General features: G+C 47.0%; 6 protein-coding genes across 6 annotated transcripts; 1 reads left to right on the top strand and 5 right to left on the bottom strand.

Moving 5' to 3' along the window:
- Window positions 1-228: 228 nt before the first annotated feature.
- mirB (MFS siderochrome iron transporter MirB) lies at window positions 229-2,232 on the bottom strand (the record flags this gene model as incomplete). The annotated part of the gene is made up of 4 exons (XM_032060118.1): window positions 229-1,160; window positions 1,224-1,566; window positions 1,631-1,901; window positions 1,964-2,232. The coding sequence occupies 4 exons, from the start codon at window positions 2,230-2,232 to the stop codon at window positions 229-231; spliced, it is 1,815 nt and encodes a 604-aa protein (XP_031912676.1).
- Window positions 2,233-3,459: 1,227 nt separating this feature from the next.
- BDV38DRAFT_283824 (GNAT family N-acetyltransferase) lies at window positions 3,460-4,038 on the bottom strand (the record flags this gene model as incomplete). The annotated part of the gene is made up of 1 exon (XM_032060117.1): window positions 3,460-4,038. One exon carries the CDS (start codon window positions 4,036-4,038, stop codon window positions 3,460-3,462), a length of 579 nt encoding a protein of 192 aa, XP_031912675.1.
- Window positions 4,039-9,072: 5,034 nt separating this feature from the next.
- Window positions 9,073-10,467, bottom strand: BDV38DRAFT_283823 (Zn(II)2Cys6 transcription factor; the record flags this gene model as incomplete). The annotated part of the gene is made up of 1 exon (XM_032060116.1): window positions 9,073-10,467. One exon carries the CDS (start codon window positions 10,465-10,467, stop codon window positions 9,073-9,075), a length of 1,395 nt encoding a protein of 464 aa, XP_031912674.1.
- Window positions 10,468-10,724: 257 nt separating this feature from the next.
- BDV38DRAFT_293786 (Alpha/Beta hydrolase protein) lies at window positions 10,725-11,738 on the bottom strand (the record flags this gene model as incomplete). Its single annotated transcript, XM_032062333.1, has 1 exon — window positions 10,725-11,738. The coding sequence occupies one exon, from the start codon at window positions 11,736-11,738 to the stop codon at window positions 10,725-10,727; it is 1,014 nt and encodes a 337-aa protein (XP_031912673.1).
- Window positions 11,739-12,429: 691 nt separating this feature from the next.
- On the bottom strand, window positions 12,430-13,983 carry BDV38DRAFT_271952 (DNA polymerase III, clamp loader complex, gamma/delta/delta subunit; the record flags this gene model as incomplete). The annotated part of the gene is made up of 1 exon (XM_032057402.1): window positions 12,430-13,983. One exon carries the CDS (start codon window positions 13,981-13,983, stop codon window positions 12,430-12,432), a length of 1,554 nt encoding a protein of 517 aa, XP_031912672.1.
- A 282-nt stretch (window positions 13,984-14,265) lies between these two features.
- On the top strand, window positions 14,266-15,912 carry BDV38DRAFT_271951 (FAD-binding oxidoreductase; the record flags this gene model as incomplete). Its single annotated transcript, XM_032057401.1, has 6 exons — window positions 14,266-14,286; window positions 14,568-14,678; window positions 14,731-15,226; window positions 15,291-15,326; window positions 15,391-15,619; window positions 15,708-15,912. The coding sequence occupies 6 exons, from the start codon at window positions 14,266-14,268 to the stop codon at window positions 15,910-15,912; spliced, it is 1,098 nt and encodes a 365-aa protein (XP_031912671.1).
- Window positions 15,913-16,747: the final 835 nt, after the last annotated feature.

The raw sequence follows: 16,747 nt of genomic DNA, 5'->3' as shown, positions 1-16,747 counted from the left end.
TGTCATTCGCCCAGAGGGTTATCTGTATCTATCTTTAAATTTTAACCGACTGACTCTTCTTCCCAATAGTATATGCAATGCAACAAGATAACTAACAAAATACAAAGTACCTCTCCACAGGAATATCCACATTAAGCCCGATAAGAGGCACCCACCCACATACACACATACACACAATCCACTAGGCCCTCTTCTAATATACTATCTACCAACAAAAAAAAAATAATATCAGAACACAACACCCTTCGTCTGGGTCATATTCTTCAGATTCAAGTTCCGGATCATGTAAACAGCGACGAAGGCAAGCGCCATAAGCCCAGTTCCCGCGGCCAACATTCTCGTCTGCGAATAACCATATGCCTTCTGGATTGCTATTCTCTCAGGGCTATTAATGGCATAACTTAGCTGTACCGGCAAACTGGCATAGATACTGGCCATGTTCGGCAGCGCGGACTCAGGGAGATAGCGTGCCAGGGAATTCTCAAAGGTGTTTGTCCAGATGGCACCGGAAATGGCATTTCCGACTGCACCACCGATGCCACCGGACACGAATAGAATGGCCATTGCCGCGGCGACGTGTTGGTGGTCGACGGCGGCCAGGACGGCGAGCTGCATGCAGAGGGTGAAAACGCTACCACCGATGGAGATGAAGATCTCGCACATGACGATGTAGCCAATATATCCGTTTGGTTGGCGGAAGTGGATCATGAGACCCTGGGCGAAGATATAAAGAGGCACACCGATCCACAGAAGCCATCGGAAGTAGCCTGTTTTGCGGATCAGGTAGCCGACGATGAATAAGAGGACGCCGGAGACGACCTGGAATGTGCTATTGACGTATCCGGCCTCTGCGACGCTGAGGTTATTGACGACTTGAAGGAAAGACGTGAAGTAGCTGTTCCAACAGTAGTAGGACATCTGGTATACGAAGTCGAGAAGGCATGCGCCCAGGACGGTCCGGTTGATAAGGTAGTCATGTTTCAGGAATGGCACAGGAGCCAGGTACACCTGGTAGGCGGCGAAGAGAAGGAGGAGGACAAAGCCGACTACAATCATGGCGATGATGTAGTCTGACTTCCAGCCGTTCGGGGCAGAGCGGGCGAGTGTGAATGGGAGTAGGAACACGGTAAGACCGGCAGCGAACAAGATGACACCCGGCACTGTATAGCGAAAGCAAGTTAGCAACTCCAAGAGTTTAGGAAGGGCTGCGTTGGGCTACCCACAATCAAACTGTATAAGGTAGTGTATTATATTCTGTACCAGGGTTCGGCCACTCCTCTCGTGATTCACAAGGCCTTTCTTCTCAGCCTTACGAAGGTTGACCTTCAACACTGTGTATACGGGAATGGAGACTGCGGGTATGATGATGGCAAAGGAGCCGAACCCCCATCGCCAGTTGACGTGTAGTAAGAATTCTTCTGCTGCTTTGGAACCAGCAAACGCAGTGATCATCCATGGCGATGAGACGAAAGCGAACGCCAACCCTCGATTTCTCAGGTTGGTTACGTCGGCTGAGAGGACATTTATGCTATAAGTCATGCCTCCAAGGCCAACTGATTGGAACACCTGTTATCCGTATAATGGTTAGTAAGTTCAAGGGCTTTGGTGGTTCAAAAAGGGGTCGTATTACCTGCGCTGCGCAGAAGGTAGGAAGGTTGTTGGATGCTGCCATAAGAATTAGACCCAAAGTGGCAAAGCATAGCATAAGGAGAAAGCCTTCAGCACGGCCCCAGACGTCCAGCATCTTCGCCATAGGAATGTACACCGCTGATGTCATGGCACTTGCTACAATTTCGATGACAGTCAACAGGGAATGAGACTGGAAATCACTCGTAGCGTAGGGTGTCAAGCTGGCCAGGATTGAGGATCTGAATCCATTAGCCAGGGTGTAAATCCAAATGCTATGAAGAACAGATTGTATTAGTTACATACGGCCACAAGTGTCACAGGGGGTAGAAAATACAGTATCAGGAACAAGGCCAGCGTTGCCCTCGACCAAGCTAGAGTCACGGCCTCGATCTTCTTGACACCACGCTGTGCGTCTTCGTGCGGTAATGAGATATCATCACTGCTTGTCGTGTTATCCTGAGGGGAGCCAGTGGCAGCTTCCTTGTCGTATGGCGCTGCATTGACGGTTACCGGAGTTTCGATATCTTCCACGGTAGGAGCCTCATGAGTGCCGCTGGGCTGCTGGCGCCCAACAAGCTGTTGAAACCTATTCCCGATTGACATCGTTGTTGGATTGACCCGGTGAAGACGCAAGGAGCACGCAGCGGAAAGCTAATCATAAAAGAGCGAAGAGCCGAAGCTTTTAAAGCTGATGTGTGCAGACCCAGCCGAACGGTCGCCCTTGCAGCTTCACGCATCAGGCGGTAAGAAAAGAAAAATAGAATTTTAATCTCATCTGATAAAGAGTAAGATTAGCCGGGTGGTCCATGTACACCGAGATCGGCTGTTTGGGCACTGATTCGAGAAATCAGGTCATACGGGGCGGACCGGGGAGATAGTTCGGAAATTTCTTGGGTCAAGTTATCTGATTGATTGATTAGATCCGGCTTTCTGGGCCATTAGCAAAGAAAAGCTCGGACGTGGGGTGACAATAAGTCGACTGATTCGACGTTGACTAGTCTTCCAATGTGTGGCGTGCATCCCATGCACATTTTCCACAAGGATCTCGACTTGGCTTCCGAGTGCACGCATCGGTATTTACTTTCCGTGTCTACTGTTTTGATAAGACGAAAGCTATACACAGTCGAAAGGAGCTACAGCGACACCTTGGCATGTCAAGACTCACGTTGACACATGGACTGAGAAGGAAATAAAAGTGGACTCAAAACCAGAGCGACCACCAAACAGAAATGAGAAAGCAAGTATGAAACAGATCTAGCCTGTTTCTGAGAGAGGTTAGCATGCAATATTGTTACAACTCAATACGAGCAGCCAAGTCCCAAGATTACGCCTAGCTAAAAGCTAAAAGCGCACTATTACCAGCCTACGCTGATATTGCCCGGGTTATTGTACAAGTCTCACTTAAAAGCCGCACAATACTTATATACGACTCATAACATCTAGGGCTTATCGCTAACTTTCTGACGCTACTGCTCTGTGGCTCGGGCGCGATAGCTCTTCATATTCAGGGCATCCAGCTAAAGCTGATTCAGAGCTCAGGACAGAGCACTACGTGCCCTAGTTACAATGTAGGGCCTTGGCAGATTGCACCATTCGGTCTTGGCTGTATGGGCGGAATTTTAATAGCCGAGCAGAAGCAAGGAAGGATTTTGAGAGGCATTTGGCCCTAGCAAGGGACGATGAGAAACTTGTTGGGCCACCACGTCTAGATCTCCCTGGGCCTTCATTTGGCATTCCTGGGCGTGAAAAAATTATTTCATTCATAGTTAGGAGGCTTTTGTAACCCATATATCCCAGAAGCAATTCACGCGGCACAAGGGCTGGGAACAATTACTGTGCAGCAACCAACGATGTCCATTCATCCTCGGTAATCCGATACCGCACTTCGCCTTCTTCGATGCCAGGAGGTGGGTTGTCGTACTTGTTGTGGAAGGTATAGGTATGTTTCAATCCGCAAGCTGCCATTACCGCCCGAGAAGCCGCGTTCACAGCCATAGTCTCGCCAATAACCTCAGATAGACCTAAATCCTGGAAAGCGTGCCTCAGCAACTCACGCGATCCTTCCTTCGCGTAACCTTGCCCCCAAAACTTCGGTAAAAGGCGGTACCCAAACTCTGATCGGTCTTTGCTGACTTGCTCTGTGCCTTCGCTTGGGCAAGGAGCCAGTATCCACCAACCCACAAACTCGCCACCGACGAAGCCGACCCAGCACCCGAAGCCGGGGACGATGGTTGCTGAGTTGAGGAGCCATTGGTGAACTTCGATCGCTTGTTTGTGGTCAAGTGGCTTGCCAAAGCCAATGTATTTCATGACATCCGGATCCTGGTCTAGCAGCATGGTGAATTTGAGGTCCTCGGGACCGAGGGGCACCAATTCGAGGCGCTCGGTGCGCAAAGTTGCTTGGGTCATGGTAGCCGAATGGGGAAGTAGAATATGAGCTAGCAATATGCAAAGGTCTTGATCTTCGTCTTGCAGGTATGGATGTACAGCTCAAGCTTTTTCCGCCATGCTCGGTCGCCCTTTATATACCTACGATCTGGCTATGGGAGCACGTTGGTAAAGCTGCTGAGCCCCAGTTTTGCTGAGACGGCTTGTCGTTGTACCGTAAAGAAACAACTGTAAGCTCGATTTTACTGTTGATCCAATCCTAGTTGATGGTAAGCCTTTCTTGGGACCAAGCCATTCTGAATAAGGGATGTGTGTCTGTGTCCTTGTGCATTCATCTATTGCGGCGTTCATTGGCCCTCGTCGACGATCTTGCCTGCATTGCTTGCAGCAGTAGGTGAATCCACAGAAAGAGACCCTAATAAGATTCAACGATGCTGATGGGGGCCGTCTTTCGTTCCCCAAGAACGGGTCACACATCTCGCTACGGAACTATACTCCGTATAGCACGGCGCCAAGGATCTGGAAGAGACGATACTCGGGTTGTCCTGTGACAATCCCATGAAAATATCGACTGTACTCCGTACTAGCTTGGGTGATTGATAATAATGATCAACCTACAATTTCCCAGGTCAGTCAATACTGTCGAAACCCGTGGACCAGTGGAGAGGGCACGCTTGGCAGAACAAAGGCCTCGGACCCATTCAAACTCTTGGTAGCAGTTGAGTACCGTCACTTGGGATGGTGCTACCATGGTCTTTCCAGGTTCCAAGAGGCACACTACTATAGACTCAGTTCATATGGTGTTGTTCAGCCTACGGTAAGTATTACCGTCAATATAGGAACCAAGTTACCCTTTATACTAGAAAAAGCCTGGACAGCCTCTGACACCTGTGTCGGACACTGTAGGGTGTATGTGAGACAGAATATTAGAGAGGGGGGCTGTGATCATTAAGAGAGCCATCAGTGAGAAGAAATGATACAGTGGGATGGAACCAGTTAATTTCGCCAAGACCGGTAAAGTTTCATTATTATACTGTACAGTACGTCATACATGTACGTTAAATACCGTCCTATCCATACCATGTTGTTGCCAAGCCACTGGGATCAGATTAGATGGATCGATAAGATTAGACTAGAGCGACCAGGCCTTGGCAATCAGGCCTATCTTGGTACGGACCTCCTCGGACCGAGGATTGCAGGATCAAAACCCTGTCACTTTTGCTGTACTCCAAAGGTTCTGTTGTCGATGCAGTTGTTGCATAGAATTCATCTACTATAGTATTTTACTGTAAGAAATGAACGTAACGCCGTTCAACCCCCACTACATAGCTCTTATTGAGTACTAAGCTATCTGTATCCAGGGGTATCAGTTCTGCACTCTTAGTGAGAAGCTCAACATAATTGTAGTAAGTAAACCTTCGGAGTTAAGGGTACTATAACTAAGTTCTGGGGTTACTTAATTTGGAGAAAACAGTGGATCCTTGAGTAAAGTGGTGCGTACCATCCTACCCTTGTTAATTGCTGAAAAACTGTAACAACTTGATTGGGCTTGGCAACCTTATGCCCAGAATGCCCGGAGACTCGGCCTCGTCCATTATAGGCCGAGACTTTTACGCGAACCCTCGGGTGCAATAATTTTGACCCATTTCTATCTACTTGAGGTTACATGCCAAGGATCGCTGCTTCCAGTTACCGCAATAGGTATGCATATCCTAACATATTATACCAGTTCGCGTAATTTTACTTGGTATCAAAATACTTAACTAGAGGTAATGTTCTTATTAAGTCCTAACTTATTTCCGCTATTGAACGGTGTTTTGTAGGAATTATGGTTGCTGCGAGACGCCTGTGGGACCAGTCAACCGTGCTTATGTAAATTTTGTACGTTATTATTTCTGACTGTCATCATATTAGGTACGATTTTCTTTCTACCTTTCTTGTCTTCTCTTTACGTTGTGTTTTTCTTTTGGTAGCGTATCCCGATGATGTTAGGTTTGGACCCAGATTCGGTACCAATTTTGGGTCATGCTGACTTTACCCGACCCGCAACCTGACGGCTTTTGCCGCTTTTGCGGAACAGATCGTGGTACTCTAGTCAATGTAGCGAGATCGGTTAAACTTGTGGTGGGGTCCAGTGTGTCCGCAAAATCTTTTTGCCATGCGAACTACGAAGTACTGCCAGTCAGTATTAGTCGCTGATACAAGCAGCGGTGCTCTGGCTGAAGGGCCCTGGCAGGTTCATTCCTAGCCTCTTCGCCGTCCGTACACGCAAGTTCTAGGCCGCCATGAGGACACTATAATAGACCTAGTCCTCAAATAACATAGTAAACGGAAAGCGTGCAATGCGATGACATTCCTCTCGAAGTACTGCTTGCTTCGTTGGCAGCTTGATGAATAAACATGTTTACCATACCTTGCCATCAATCACAGATGAACCCTGTCTCTGACTGTCCGACGTTGTTTTCCTTCGAGTATAAGTACGGGCTGATGTATATCTGACGTACATACCGAACTCAAACATCATTGCCAGGGTTCAGTAACATTACCCTTATTATCGCTCACAAGATGAAAGGCTATATGTTGCAAGAGATACGCGGGCTGTTAGACGAAGGACTATAGAATTACAATGGTAAGCAACAAATTGAAGACATTTAAGCGTGAAGAACTGATGTTTTGCTTACTAAAATCTCTTTTAGAATCTTTATAATCCTTACGACTTGTCTAGATACGATATTAAGCTTCCCGATTAACGCTTCATTGATTGAACTATTTCCTTCCATTGACAATATTATACGCCGACTTGTTCAAAGATGTAAGCTAAGAATGTGCCCATGAGTAACATTCAAGATAACAGTAACTCCAAAACAAACACATACCGTCATCATTGAAAAAGTCTTAGTAGATTACCGCAGGCCCCGGTAAGGAAAAGGCTGGACTGTCTCTGCCATAGAACACCAATGCGGTTGTTGCTCTTATGTCCCGGTCACGCTCCCTATCGAGGTATGTGCGGTCCCAGTGGAACCTACTTGGTGAAAGTTCGGGGATGAGAATTTGCCTAACAAAGTTCTCTTGTGACCTGTGGTCGTAGCAAAGCACACAGCGCCAAGTGACGGTGTTGTGATCACCATCAACGGCCATCGGGATCAGCGCTATAGATTGCCCCAGAAAAATGACTCCGCGATCTTCTGGAAGATGATATCTCTTTGGTTCATCTGCACGTTGCAACAATTCCTCGCAACTCATTTGAAAAAGTCTGTGGTCGTTAGTGTAATCATGTTTGGTGAATATAATGCCATTTGTAAACAATCGCCAGGCCAACAAGTTAATGTTATAGCGGTAGGATAAAGGTCTCAAGTCCATTAAATCCAGGTATGTGGATGAGCGGTTGAGAGACACACTGGAGTAGCAAATTTCGTTTTCCTTGAACTTTCGAAATGTCCCGCATACCCAAACCATCATGAGCTCTACTACCGCCTGGAGCCTTCGCGTCACTGACATAATGACTCGGTCAGGTTGAGCGAGGATGATTATGCATTCCCCTGATATACGTTGCACTGTACATAGGATTAGATATTGATACCAAGCAGGTATATCGCTAGTTGACTCACGGTGTATATTGTATGCAGAAATTGGGGCGTCGATATCTAAGTCTCTGGCCAATTTGATCAAAAGTTTCATTAGATAAACAAGAACATCGCCGCCCGATTCTGCAAGTCGTGCTTCACAAGTTGCCGCATTAATAGAAGTGTAATTTCTCATCAAGGTCATTTTCCCAAGCAGGTAGGCATTCTTTCTAACGTAAAATGGCAATTCCCACTTATAAATGGCCATTCTGTACCTCCGGTTGTCGCGCTTCCTACGGCGTTTAAGATTATCTAGGTCTTTGAAAATGTTAATTCCTTCCGAATTAAAAGCAAAGAGTAGCAAAAACGGAAAAGTGAACCAATAAGGAGAAAGATTGTGATTTACCTTGTTGATTGAGGGTGATATGAGTCAGGACAGTCGGCCTCTCGATGCAAGGTCCCATAAGATGCACCTGTACAGGTCGTGGAGGGTGTCCCTGTCTGCTGATCTCCTTTAGAATTTCAAGCATCCCTTGCCTAAATTCTTGCGTCAGAAGCTGCTCCGTATTAAAATCCTCGGGCTCTATTTCATCTCTTTTGGCTGCTTCGAAGATTTGCCTGGCCTCATTAAGAGCTGCCTTAGCCTGTGATGTTCTAGATGATTTCCTAGATGATATGGACATGATGCATAGAAAAAGCTATTGCACTGGTCTTCGTCCTTATAAAGTATGTTAGAGAATGAGAATCGAAAAGTAGTCAGTATCAGTCCAAAATTAAAGCAAGACGAATACCACGAGATAGTAGATAACATGTTCGGAAGCAGGAGTCATGAGAAGAATATATAAACCAAACCTTTCAACTTGCCAACTTATCTTCAATATACTTTATGCAAGTTGCTTTTCTAAACCGGGGTTCACCGCATAGCTGTATGTTGAATTTTGGTTGGAGTCGTACATCGCAGCTAGGAATCTTCATTTGATCTTCTAATATTCTACTACGGGTGGTCTATCTGGGTAAGCCTGCCTGCGTTTCTCATTGTTGAACCGGACTATTCCATGATGACACCGCGAGGAGGTGAGTATAGTGAGATGAAGTGGCGATATATGCAAATCCCGACGGATCATACCTAGGGTATTGTCCTACAATCAATCTAGTCGGTAATTTTCCAAGCTCATGAAAGATACGCTGAAGTGAACAAAGAACCATTAGCCCTATCGGCATTTACCATTTCATGTAGTCTTTGTTAGGATTCACATCCTACTGACTATATGCCGGGCTCTTGTTTCATTTACCTGCAACACATTGGATTTTCCCTACTCTCTACATCATTCTAAGAGAGATGTCAAACTTGCTACCACAACAGTATCGCTCGCCGAAACGCCTAATTAAGAATTAATACATACTACTTCAAACTATATATTCTAAGATAAACGCTTTATTTATCTTCAATCCTTTTCCTTTTCACCTTCGCCGACCAGCCTCCCATAAGCTGTCACCCAAGGACCAATAACCACCCTTTCCGGAGCATATGATGAATCCAAGATGACTTATCGTTACCGATATCACGGGCTGCCCAAATTTCCTCAAGAAGCTCAAGGACGTGAAGGTTGACAGGCAATCGATTCACCGAAAACAAGGCGCGAAGTCGATGCCGGACATCGTCTCTCATTTTGTTATCTTCTCTCTTCAATTCTGAGCCAGCTGTAAGAAGTGGGATAGACTGGAAGTTCAGGTAATTTGAGGATGCTGGGATTTGGAGAAGGTGATCGATGGTTGCTAACGCATAACGATGGACTAGGGGTTCCAGGCCAACCTCCTCAAGGCACGGGTTTATAAAGGCATCATTCCATCCACAAGTTCGATAGAGCAGAATTAGTCCGTGTTTTCGTAGTGACTCGTACAGGAGCGTTAGGGTAGGCTCAGTTGATGGTGCGCCCCACAGATATAACTGTTTCTCTAGCAGTGCCTCTCGGGCGAAAGACCGACGTCCTGAACTGAGGAGTTGTCGACAATACCGGCCCAAGTTTCCCAGGATGAAGATTAGGTCAGTACAGAACCCGTACATCGGATGATGCCAATGGCCGATTTGTTGCACGGCCAATGATAGATTTGGTGTATCTAGATCTTGCTGTTCGTCTGGGTGCACGAGGTACGAACATCCCATATCCCAATACAGATACATACCAAGACACAGTCTAAATATTGGATTCAGATCCCATGGAGGCGATGTATCCTCGAGCATTTTGTTGATCAACGTGCGTGCGGCAAACAGATGCCATTTCCCAAAATCAGTCATATCACGATCGGCTCCGTGTGACAACGCCAGTAATAACGCAGTAAGCATGGATAGTAATGGTCGCGTCTGCCCTATCCCTAGTTCCTTTCGGAACGATACCAGGGCTTTCCCCCTCTCCTCGAGAGCAATGCGTGTCACTTCTGCAGAGAAATATTGTTCATGACGGGCGCTCACGGACTGGATAATATGCACGAGTGCCGGAGATTCCTGTAGGTATTCCAAGACAGGGAACGAGAACGGATTGTCTTCAGGATCAATTACTAATATTTGACACACTCTTTCCAGCCAGTATTGGAGGAGCCGCCGATTAACAATGGTGTCCACGTGTGATGAGTACCAACGCGTCTCGATTTGCCATTGCGCCAGGCGATGCGTCGAGGAGCAGATTAAACCGCGACGGACGCAGCGCAAACATACCGGAAAAGTCTCGTCGCATTTGACACGCCTTGCTTTGCACTCTCGGCATCCTAGTTTGCTTTTAGGCCTTCGCCTCGGCGCGATCGGCTGTTCAAACGAGTTGTCTTGGAATCGTTCTTGTCTGGCTGGGGACAAGCATTTGACCGGTTCAAAACGTACCCGGAAGGACGACATCGTTGCAGCCGCTAAATCTCGTCCCTAGTCTAGCTGCGTAAAGTGTGACTTGCAGGATAGCGTCAATAGCGAAGAATTAAAACATTACTGCAGATGTGGTCGGGATCGGAAACTGCCTTGTCTTGGCGGCCCACAGTCGTGGACCATTTAGATCGTTTCAAAAGAGCAGAAATATGGTACGAGAGAACATGTATATTCTAAGCTACTCTTTGCTAGAATAGACAAAGGACACCATGCACTCCTATCTCTATAAAACTCTACTCAAGCCAGGAATGAATGATATCCTGAGCAGCCTCCCACAACCACGCATCATGCAATTTAGCCGAATGATCAAAACCATGCTCACCATCCCTAACAACAAGCCGGAACCGCAAGTTACTATCAAGCTCATCAATCTTAGCCTTCAGCATATAGCTCCCTTCCACAGGAACAACCGAATCATTCAGTCCATGAAGCACCAAGACACCTCCCCTCGGGAGCCTAGCACCTGCATCAAGTCTCTCAAGCGGATAAAGTTCAACAGCATCACCCGGAAAGAACCGCCCGAAGAGTCCATGTTGACTGACTGAAAACATCAATTGAGTTCTCTCCGGACCCGTAGGTGCCGAAATGACAACCTTGTGATTAGTGGTCTCTTCCCTTTCACGGACCTCCCTAATATGACGCGCTAGGGTGTCTCGTGGTGTTGCAGGTATCGAGAATATGGCCTTTTCTGTCTGGTCGGTAAAGTAAGGGGATTTGATATCGACTAGAGGATAGACTGCATTCACGGCCCGGATCTGTCCGGGGTGACTCAGTCCCATTTGGATGCTCAGGTAGCCTCCGGCGCTATCCCCTGCCGTGAGGATGCGGTTGAGGTCGGATTGTATGGTTCCGTTGGTGTACTCGTTTAGGAACTGTGAAAGGAATTTGTGCATCCAGTTCCAATGGTCTTCTACATCTTCCAGTATATCAAAGATTGTGGCCTCTGGAAGTAGTCGATAATTTGGAGATACAATGATGGCGGAGTACTCCTTGGAAAGCTCAAGGTACCAAGGGTTGAAGAAGGGTGTAAAAAGGCTATACCCGGAGATAAGGCCACCACCGTGGTATCGTAGAATGACAGGACAATTGGGAGTCTTCTGTGTCTGCTCAAAAGCTTGCGATAGGGTCTTAGGGTAAAGAATGTCCGTTGTGATTTCGTGTCCGTGCACAGCTTTGTAGGTTGTGGTGAGGATCGTGAAGTCGGAAAAGCGTGACATGTCACTTAAGCCTAGACTGACTGTTTCCATTGTGATTGCTTTGTAGAGGCCTGGCTGAGAGGTTAATACGTATATGATGATTTTGTCAATGAGCTAGTGGCTCCTACCCCTTGAATATGGAATGATAACCTCGATGTTCGATGGAATGCTAAAGCCAGGGGACGTCGAAGAACACCTTTGGGGCTCATAGTTAGCATTATTTAACCTTTTCCTAGCTTCCATAAGGCCTCATCTAGACCTCGCGTTCTGTACCAAATAGGAAGTTCGGGTGAGTTTATGCATCAACGCCACTTGTTCCAGATAAACCCACCTTTCTGTTGGGCGGTTGGTCAGCCAGTCCTTACAATACTTCAACGAGTTAGTATGACTATGAAGCACTCACGCTTGTGACTGGAGAGTTCCAAAAATGCAACACCGGTCTCATAAGCACACGCCTCTAGCAATGTAAAGGCCGTGTTGTTGTATTTTTCCTAAAAATAAAGGGTACAATTTTACGCTTCTCTTCAGACTTGGAAGGATTTAAGTGGTTGCGGTTATCATTTATTAATGTGTAGGCGCGCTTGTATGCAGCTATGCAGTATGGTGAACGTTTGGTAAGCAGCAGATCTGAATAACTTAAATGAAGACAACAGTTCATATCCAGATGATCATCTTTCTCGGGGTAAATACTTATGACTAATTTAGAAGTGATAAATGTGTATAAGTATGTGCTGAAGATTCATCAATACGTAAGATCAGGATCTCTCTTGAACAAGAAATCAGTATCTTCCAGGAACTTCCGCCCCTCCAGACATTCAGGTAAATGATTCGTTTTCTTGCCGGTGTACATTACATGATGCTTAGAACCTTCTTCAAGAATCGTTCTAGCTTCGGAACTAATAGGAAGAAGGTGATATGGAATAGGCGCATCAGCAGCCCCAGATTCTTTCAGACAAGCAAAAGCATTATTCAACCCTCTGTATGAGCGAGTACTCTTCTTCGATAAGCACATCATAATAACCAACTGAGCCAGCGAGGCCTGTGCATCTTGTAAATCCAACTTCTCAAGCATGGAGTATACCGAAGTTGCATATGTTTGCAAGACATTCTTAGCAAGTCCGATGTCCTCCGACGTTGCTACAATAAGACGACGCGCGATGAATAATGGGTTTTCACCAGACTTGAGCATTCTCGCGAGATAGTACAGTGCAGCATCGGCGTCACTACCTCGGATTGACTTGTGGAAGGCCGAGATAGTATCGTAATGCTGGTCACCGGAGCGGTCGTAGTTTAGATGCATTGTTAATGAATTTCTCAATCTTTCTCCGGTCATCCCGTCTCGTTTAGATAGGTCGTGTGCTATCTCTAGAAGGTTTAGCGACAACCTGCAATCGCCATCGGCGAAGCTTGAGAGATATACGAGGAATCCATCGTCGAGGAGACGGGAGTGTAAGCCCCGTTCTTCAACCACTCCGTGAAGCATATTCCGTACGTCCGCCTCTCTTGGCTTGGTGAGAGTGTAAACCGTACATTTGTAAACGAGTCCATGGCGGATTGTCAAGGATGGATTTTCCGTTGTAGCTCCAATCAGAATAATGCTACCGTTTCGGATGGCATCGAGGAGTATGTCTTGCTGTGGCTTGGTAATACGGTGTATCTCGTCGCAAAACACAATAGACGGCTTTCGCTCTGTTTCCAGATTCTTCGAGGCCTTTTCAATGATACCTTTGTACTCTGTGACTGTCGTGGTCGTGCTACCGATTTCATAGAATCTTCTTCTCGAGACAGATCCAATAATGCGGGCGATTGTGGTTTTGCCAGTTCCCGAGCTCCCCCAGAGTATCATGTTGGGAATTTTATCCTCGTAAACACACTGGCGGATAGTTCCATTAGGCCCTATGAGGTGACTCTGGCCGACAATATCGTCAAAGCATCTAGGGCGAACACGCTCCGCCAATGGTGCATTGTCTGGCTTAAGTCGCTTCGTTGGATGTTCCGTCTTGGAATCCCGGTTCTCACTTTCGCAGCTCTGATGCTGGTCGGATGCTCTCTTCGTGCTTTTTTTGACTGGTTGTCTAACAGCTGGTAAAGTAGGTTGATCGCTGTCGGGTCGTTCCTTATGATTAACAGAATCGATGAACGTAGCTTCGTGGGGATGACCGCGTCCCGGATTAAGCTCGAGAGATATTTTGCCCGAAGAGTGCACAGGTGCATAGAATGCTTTGCATCCAGCATCGAGGTGGGGATTGATTTTTGACAAAAGGACGGGCTTTTGGCATATCGGACATTCAACCATATCTGAGTATTCTTTACACTTCTCTTACCCTCTTTTCTGGGTGTGAGCGTTCAGTCAGCCAAGATAGCACCACAAGCACAATAGCATAAGAGGATAGCAGTCAAATTCAACTACGATGCGACATAGACCACGGGATGGCTGAGATTCCTGATCGCTCGCCTTCTGTTTCAATATCAAAGACCCACTTTCTCGCATTCTATCCAAATAAAGAAGGTCGGGTGGGCCCTGGTGGATATTGGATCGACCAAAGAAAATGCCAAAACTACTTGACCGAGAATAATCATGGTTGACGACTCCATACTTGTACTCTACAGTTAAACTTGACTCTTACTGGCTACGGGGCCAGTGTGAGCCCCCTCGTAAGTCATGTAGACATCAGTGCGAAACAAGGCAACAGTCGGTGCGCTAAGTGGAAGAGCCTAGAACCTCACTTGGTCAATATTTACAGATACAGATTAGAAAGAGAAACCACCCATAGCCGTATGTATAAAATAAGTATAGATGGCAGACTAGGTGTTCGTACACAAGCCAAAAATCACTCATTCCGTTCAAATATAGACCAGCACCAAGTACCAGTTATCCAGGAGCTATCGAGACTCTTCCCAACCTTGCCGGTATATATAAAATCAAACCCAGAATTCGAACATTACCGTGTGTCCTACAACCGAGCCCTCACGGACCACTTTCTAACCATCGTCCGCCCCCAGACAGAGGAAGAAGCCTCGCAAGTTGTCCAACTATACTCAGCCAAACGCATCCCCCCTCGCCATTCGCTCCGGAGGTCACGATTTCTTCGGTCGCTCAGTCGTCACTGACGGGATCGTTATCAACATGCTAGCTATGGATTCCATCACTATCTCCCCAGGTAGGACCAGTGCACGCGTAGACGGCGGCGTCATTGCAGGAGCACTACAACAGTTTCTATCCGCTCACCAGCTTTTCACACCAACGGCCCAATTGAAGACAGTCGGGTACATGTCCTGGGCCTTTGGCGGCGGATATAGATTCTACATCGGGACATATGGATTCGGCGTGGACCAGATCCTTGGTGCAAGAGTGGTTGTAGCAAGTGGGGAGATCATCGACACCGACGATGACCAAGAGCTACTATGGGCTCTGCGGAGAGCAGGAGCTGGGAACTTTGGTGTCATAGTTGAGCTAAGGGTGAAGGTGTGTCCGGCGCCGAAGCTATATGCGGGCTATTTAGCGTTTCCGCTTTCCGAAGCGGCTACAGTCTTTGAAGGTTTGGAGAGAATTGCTGCGGGGGGACTTAGAGCCGGCTAAAATCTTTCTTCGGAAAATGATAGGTCTGGGTCCAGTTCTGGCGAATACTGTCGAAGAGAGTATGTTTAATATCCCTACCAGCTTATAATCTGGAAGTGCTTAGGGCTAACCTTCTTCTACTAGCTACTGCAGCAGCTTATGGTGTTGGAGATTTATCGTCCGCTACATTCTTCTGCCGTACGAACATTCGAGGACTGAATCCTGAGGTTGGAGCAATCTTCTCCCACCATCCACCAGTCCACCCTTTATCAGCAGTCATCATCTACAACAATCATGGCAAGGGCATACGAACGAAGACACCTAATGGATTTAGCGCCTGCTTTCCAAATAGATTCCCACGTGCCATCTTAGGGTTCCACCCACGGGGGAACACATTCCAGTGCAGATGCCGGCTCTGCTACTGTTACAAATGCCACTAACTAGGCAAAACGGGTGAGCAGAGAACTTGAAGAACGTGGGCTTGCGTTGGACGGGGGGTTTCCGAGCGTCTTCCCGCCGAAACAGATCGACGTGAAGCAGTTCTTTGGTATGCAAGCTACAGAAAATCTCAGGCGTTTGAAAAGCAGACTGTCCTGTTGGGAGGTAGCCCGGAGGTATTTTCGTGCAATCGGCCATGATTCGGGCAGTCTCTGGTCTTTCCTGTAGGTACAGGGTGATCCTTTCCCCCTCGTCATACAGTGTTTTCGAAAAACGCTGTCATCACCTACATTCTTTAATCATTTCCTCAATCCCAATGCCAAGGAACCACTGACTAGAAGCCACGTCAGCCTCGTTAGTTTTGACGTGTACCGTATATTGCTGGACTATCCTAATAGCGTGATTTGTATTTATTAGGTACAGTAAACGTCGCAATCCGCGTTGCCACCAAGCTCTTTCTACTCCACCCGGGCCCTTGCCAAGCGAAACAGTAGTAGTATATTTATAGTTTGGAACTATCTATTCAAGGTTGTCGCCGATCCGATGACATCCTCCACGCTGCACTCAGCTCACAGATCGCGACATTCATTGTCTTCTTCCGAGCCACGCGCACCAACACCACCAACAGAACCAAAGTCGAAAGCGTCAATCGTAACGCGCTTTTGGAATCGTGGGAAAGAGATCGATTCAGCAGGTTCATGGCTCTGAGAAATTTCCAGCATCTTTCTTAGTGTAGTCTGTATTGTACTACTAGTGATCTTTCTTCATTATGTGGACGGTACCATCTACAACGACTGGCAATACTCAATCTCACCGAATGCAGTAACATCGATCATTGTGACTGTCGCCAAAGGCACGATGTTGACTGCCGTGGCTTCTTGTCTGAGCCAATCGAAGTGGAACGACTGCCGAAGTTCTAAACCGAGACCCCTCTACAATTTTCAAGCTATTGACGAGGCAAGTCGGGGCCCTTTGGGTGCCCTGGGGATGTTTTGGAGAGTTGCATCTGGGATTTCAACTATCGGAGCGGCTTTAGTTCTCCTGTCCCTCGCGATAGATCCGT

The sequence above is a fragment of the Aspergillus pseudotamarii genome, assembly GCF_009193445.1.
Source record: "Aspergillus pseudotamarii strain CBS 117625 unplaced genomic scaffold BDV38scaffold_33, whole genome shotgun sequence".
In the NCBI taxonomy this organism is placed as follows: domain Eukaryota; kingdom Fungi; phylum Ascomycota; class Eurotiomycetes; order Eurotiales; family Aspergillaceae; genus Aspergillus; species Aspergillus pseudotamarii.
This window is presented reverse-complemented; position numbering and strand designations above follow the sequence as displayed.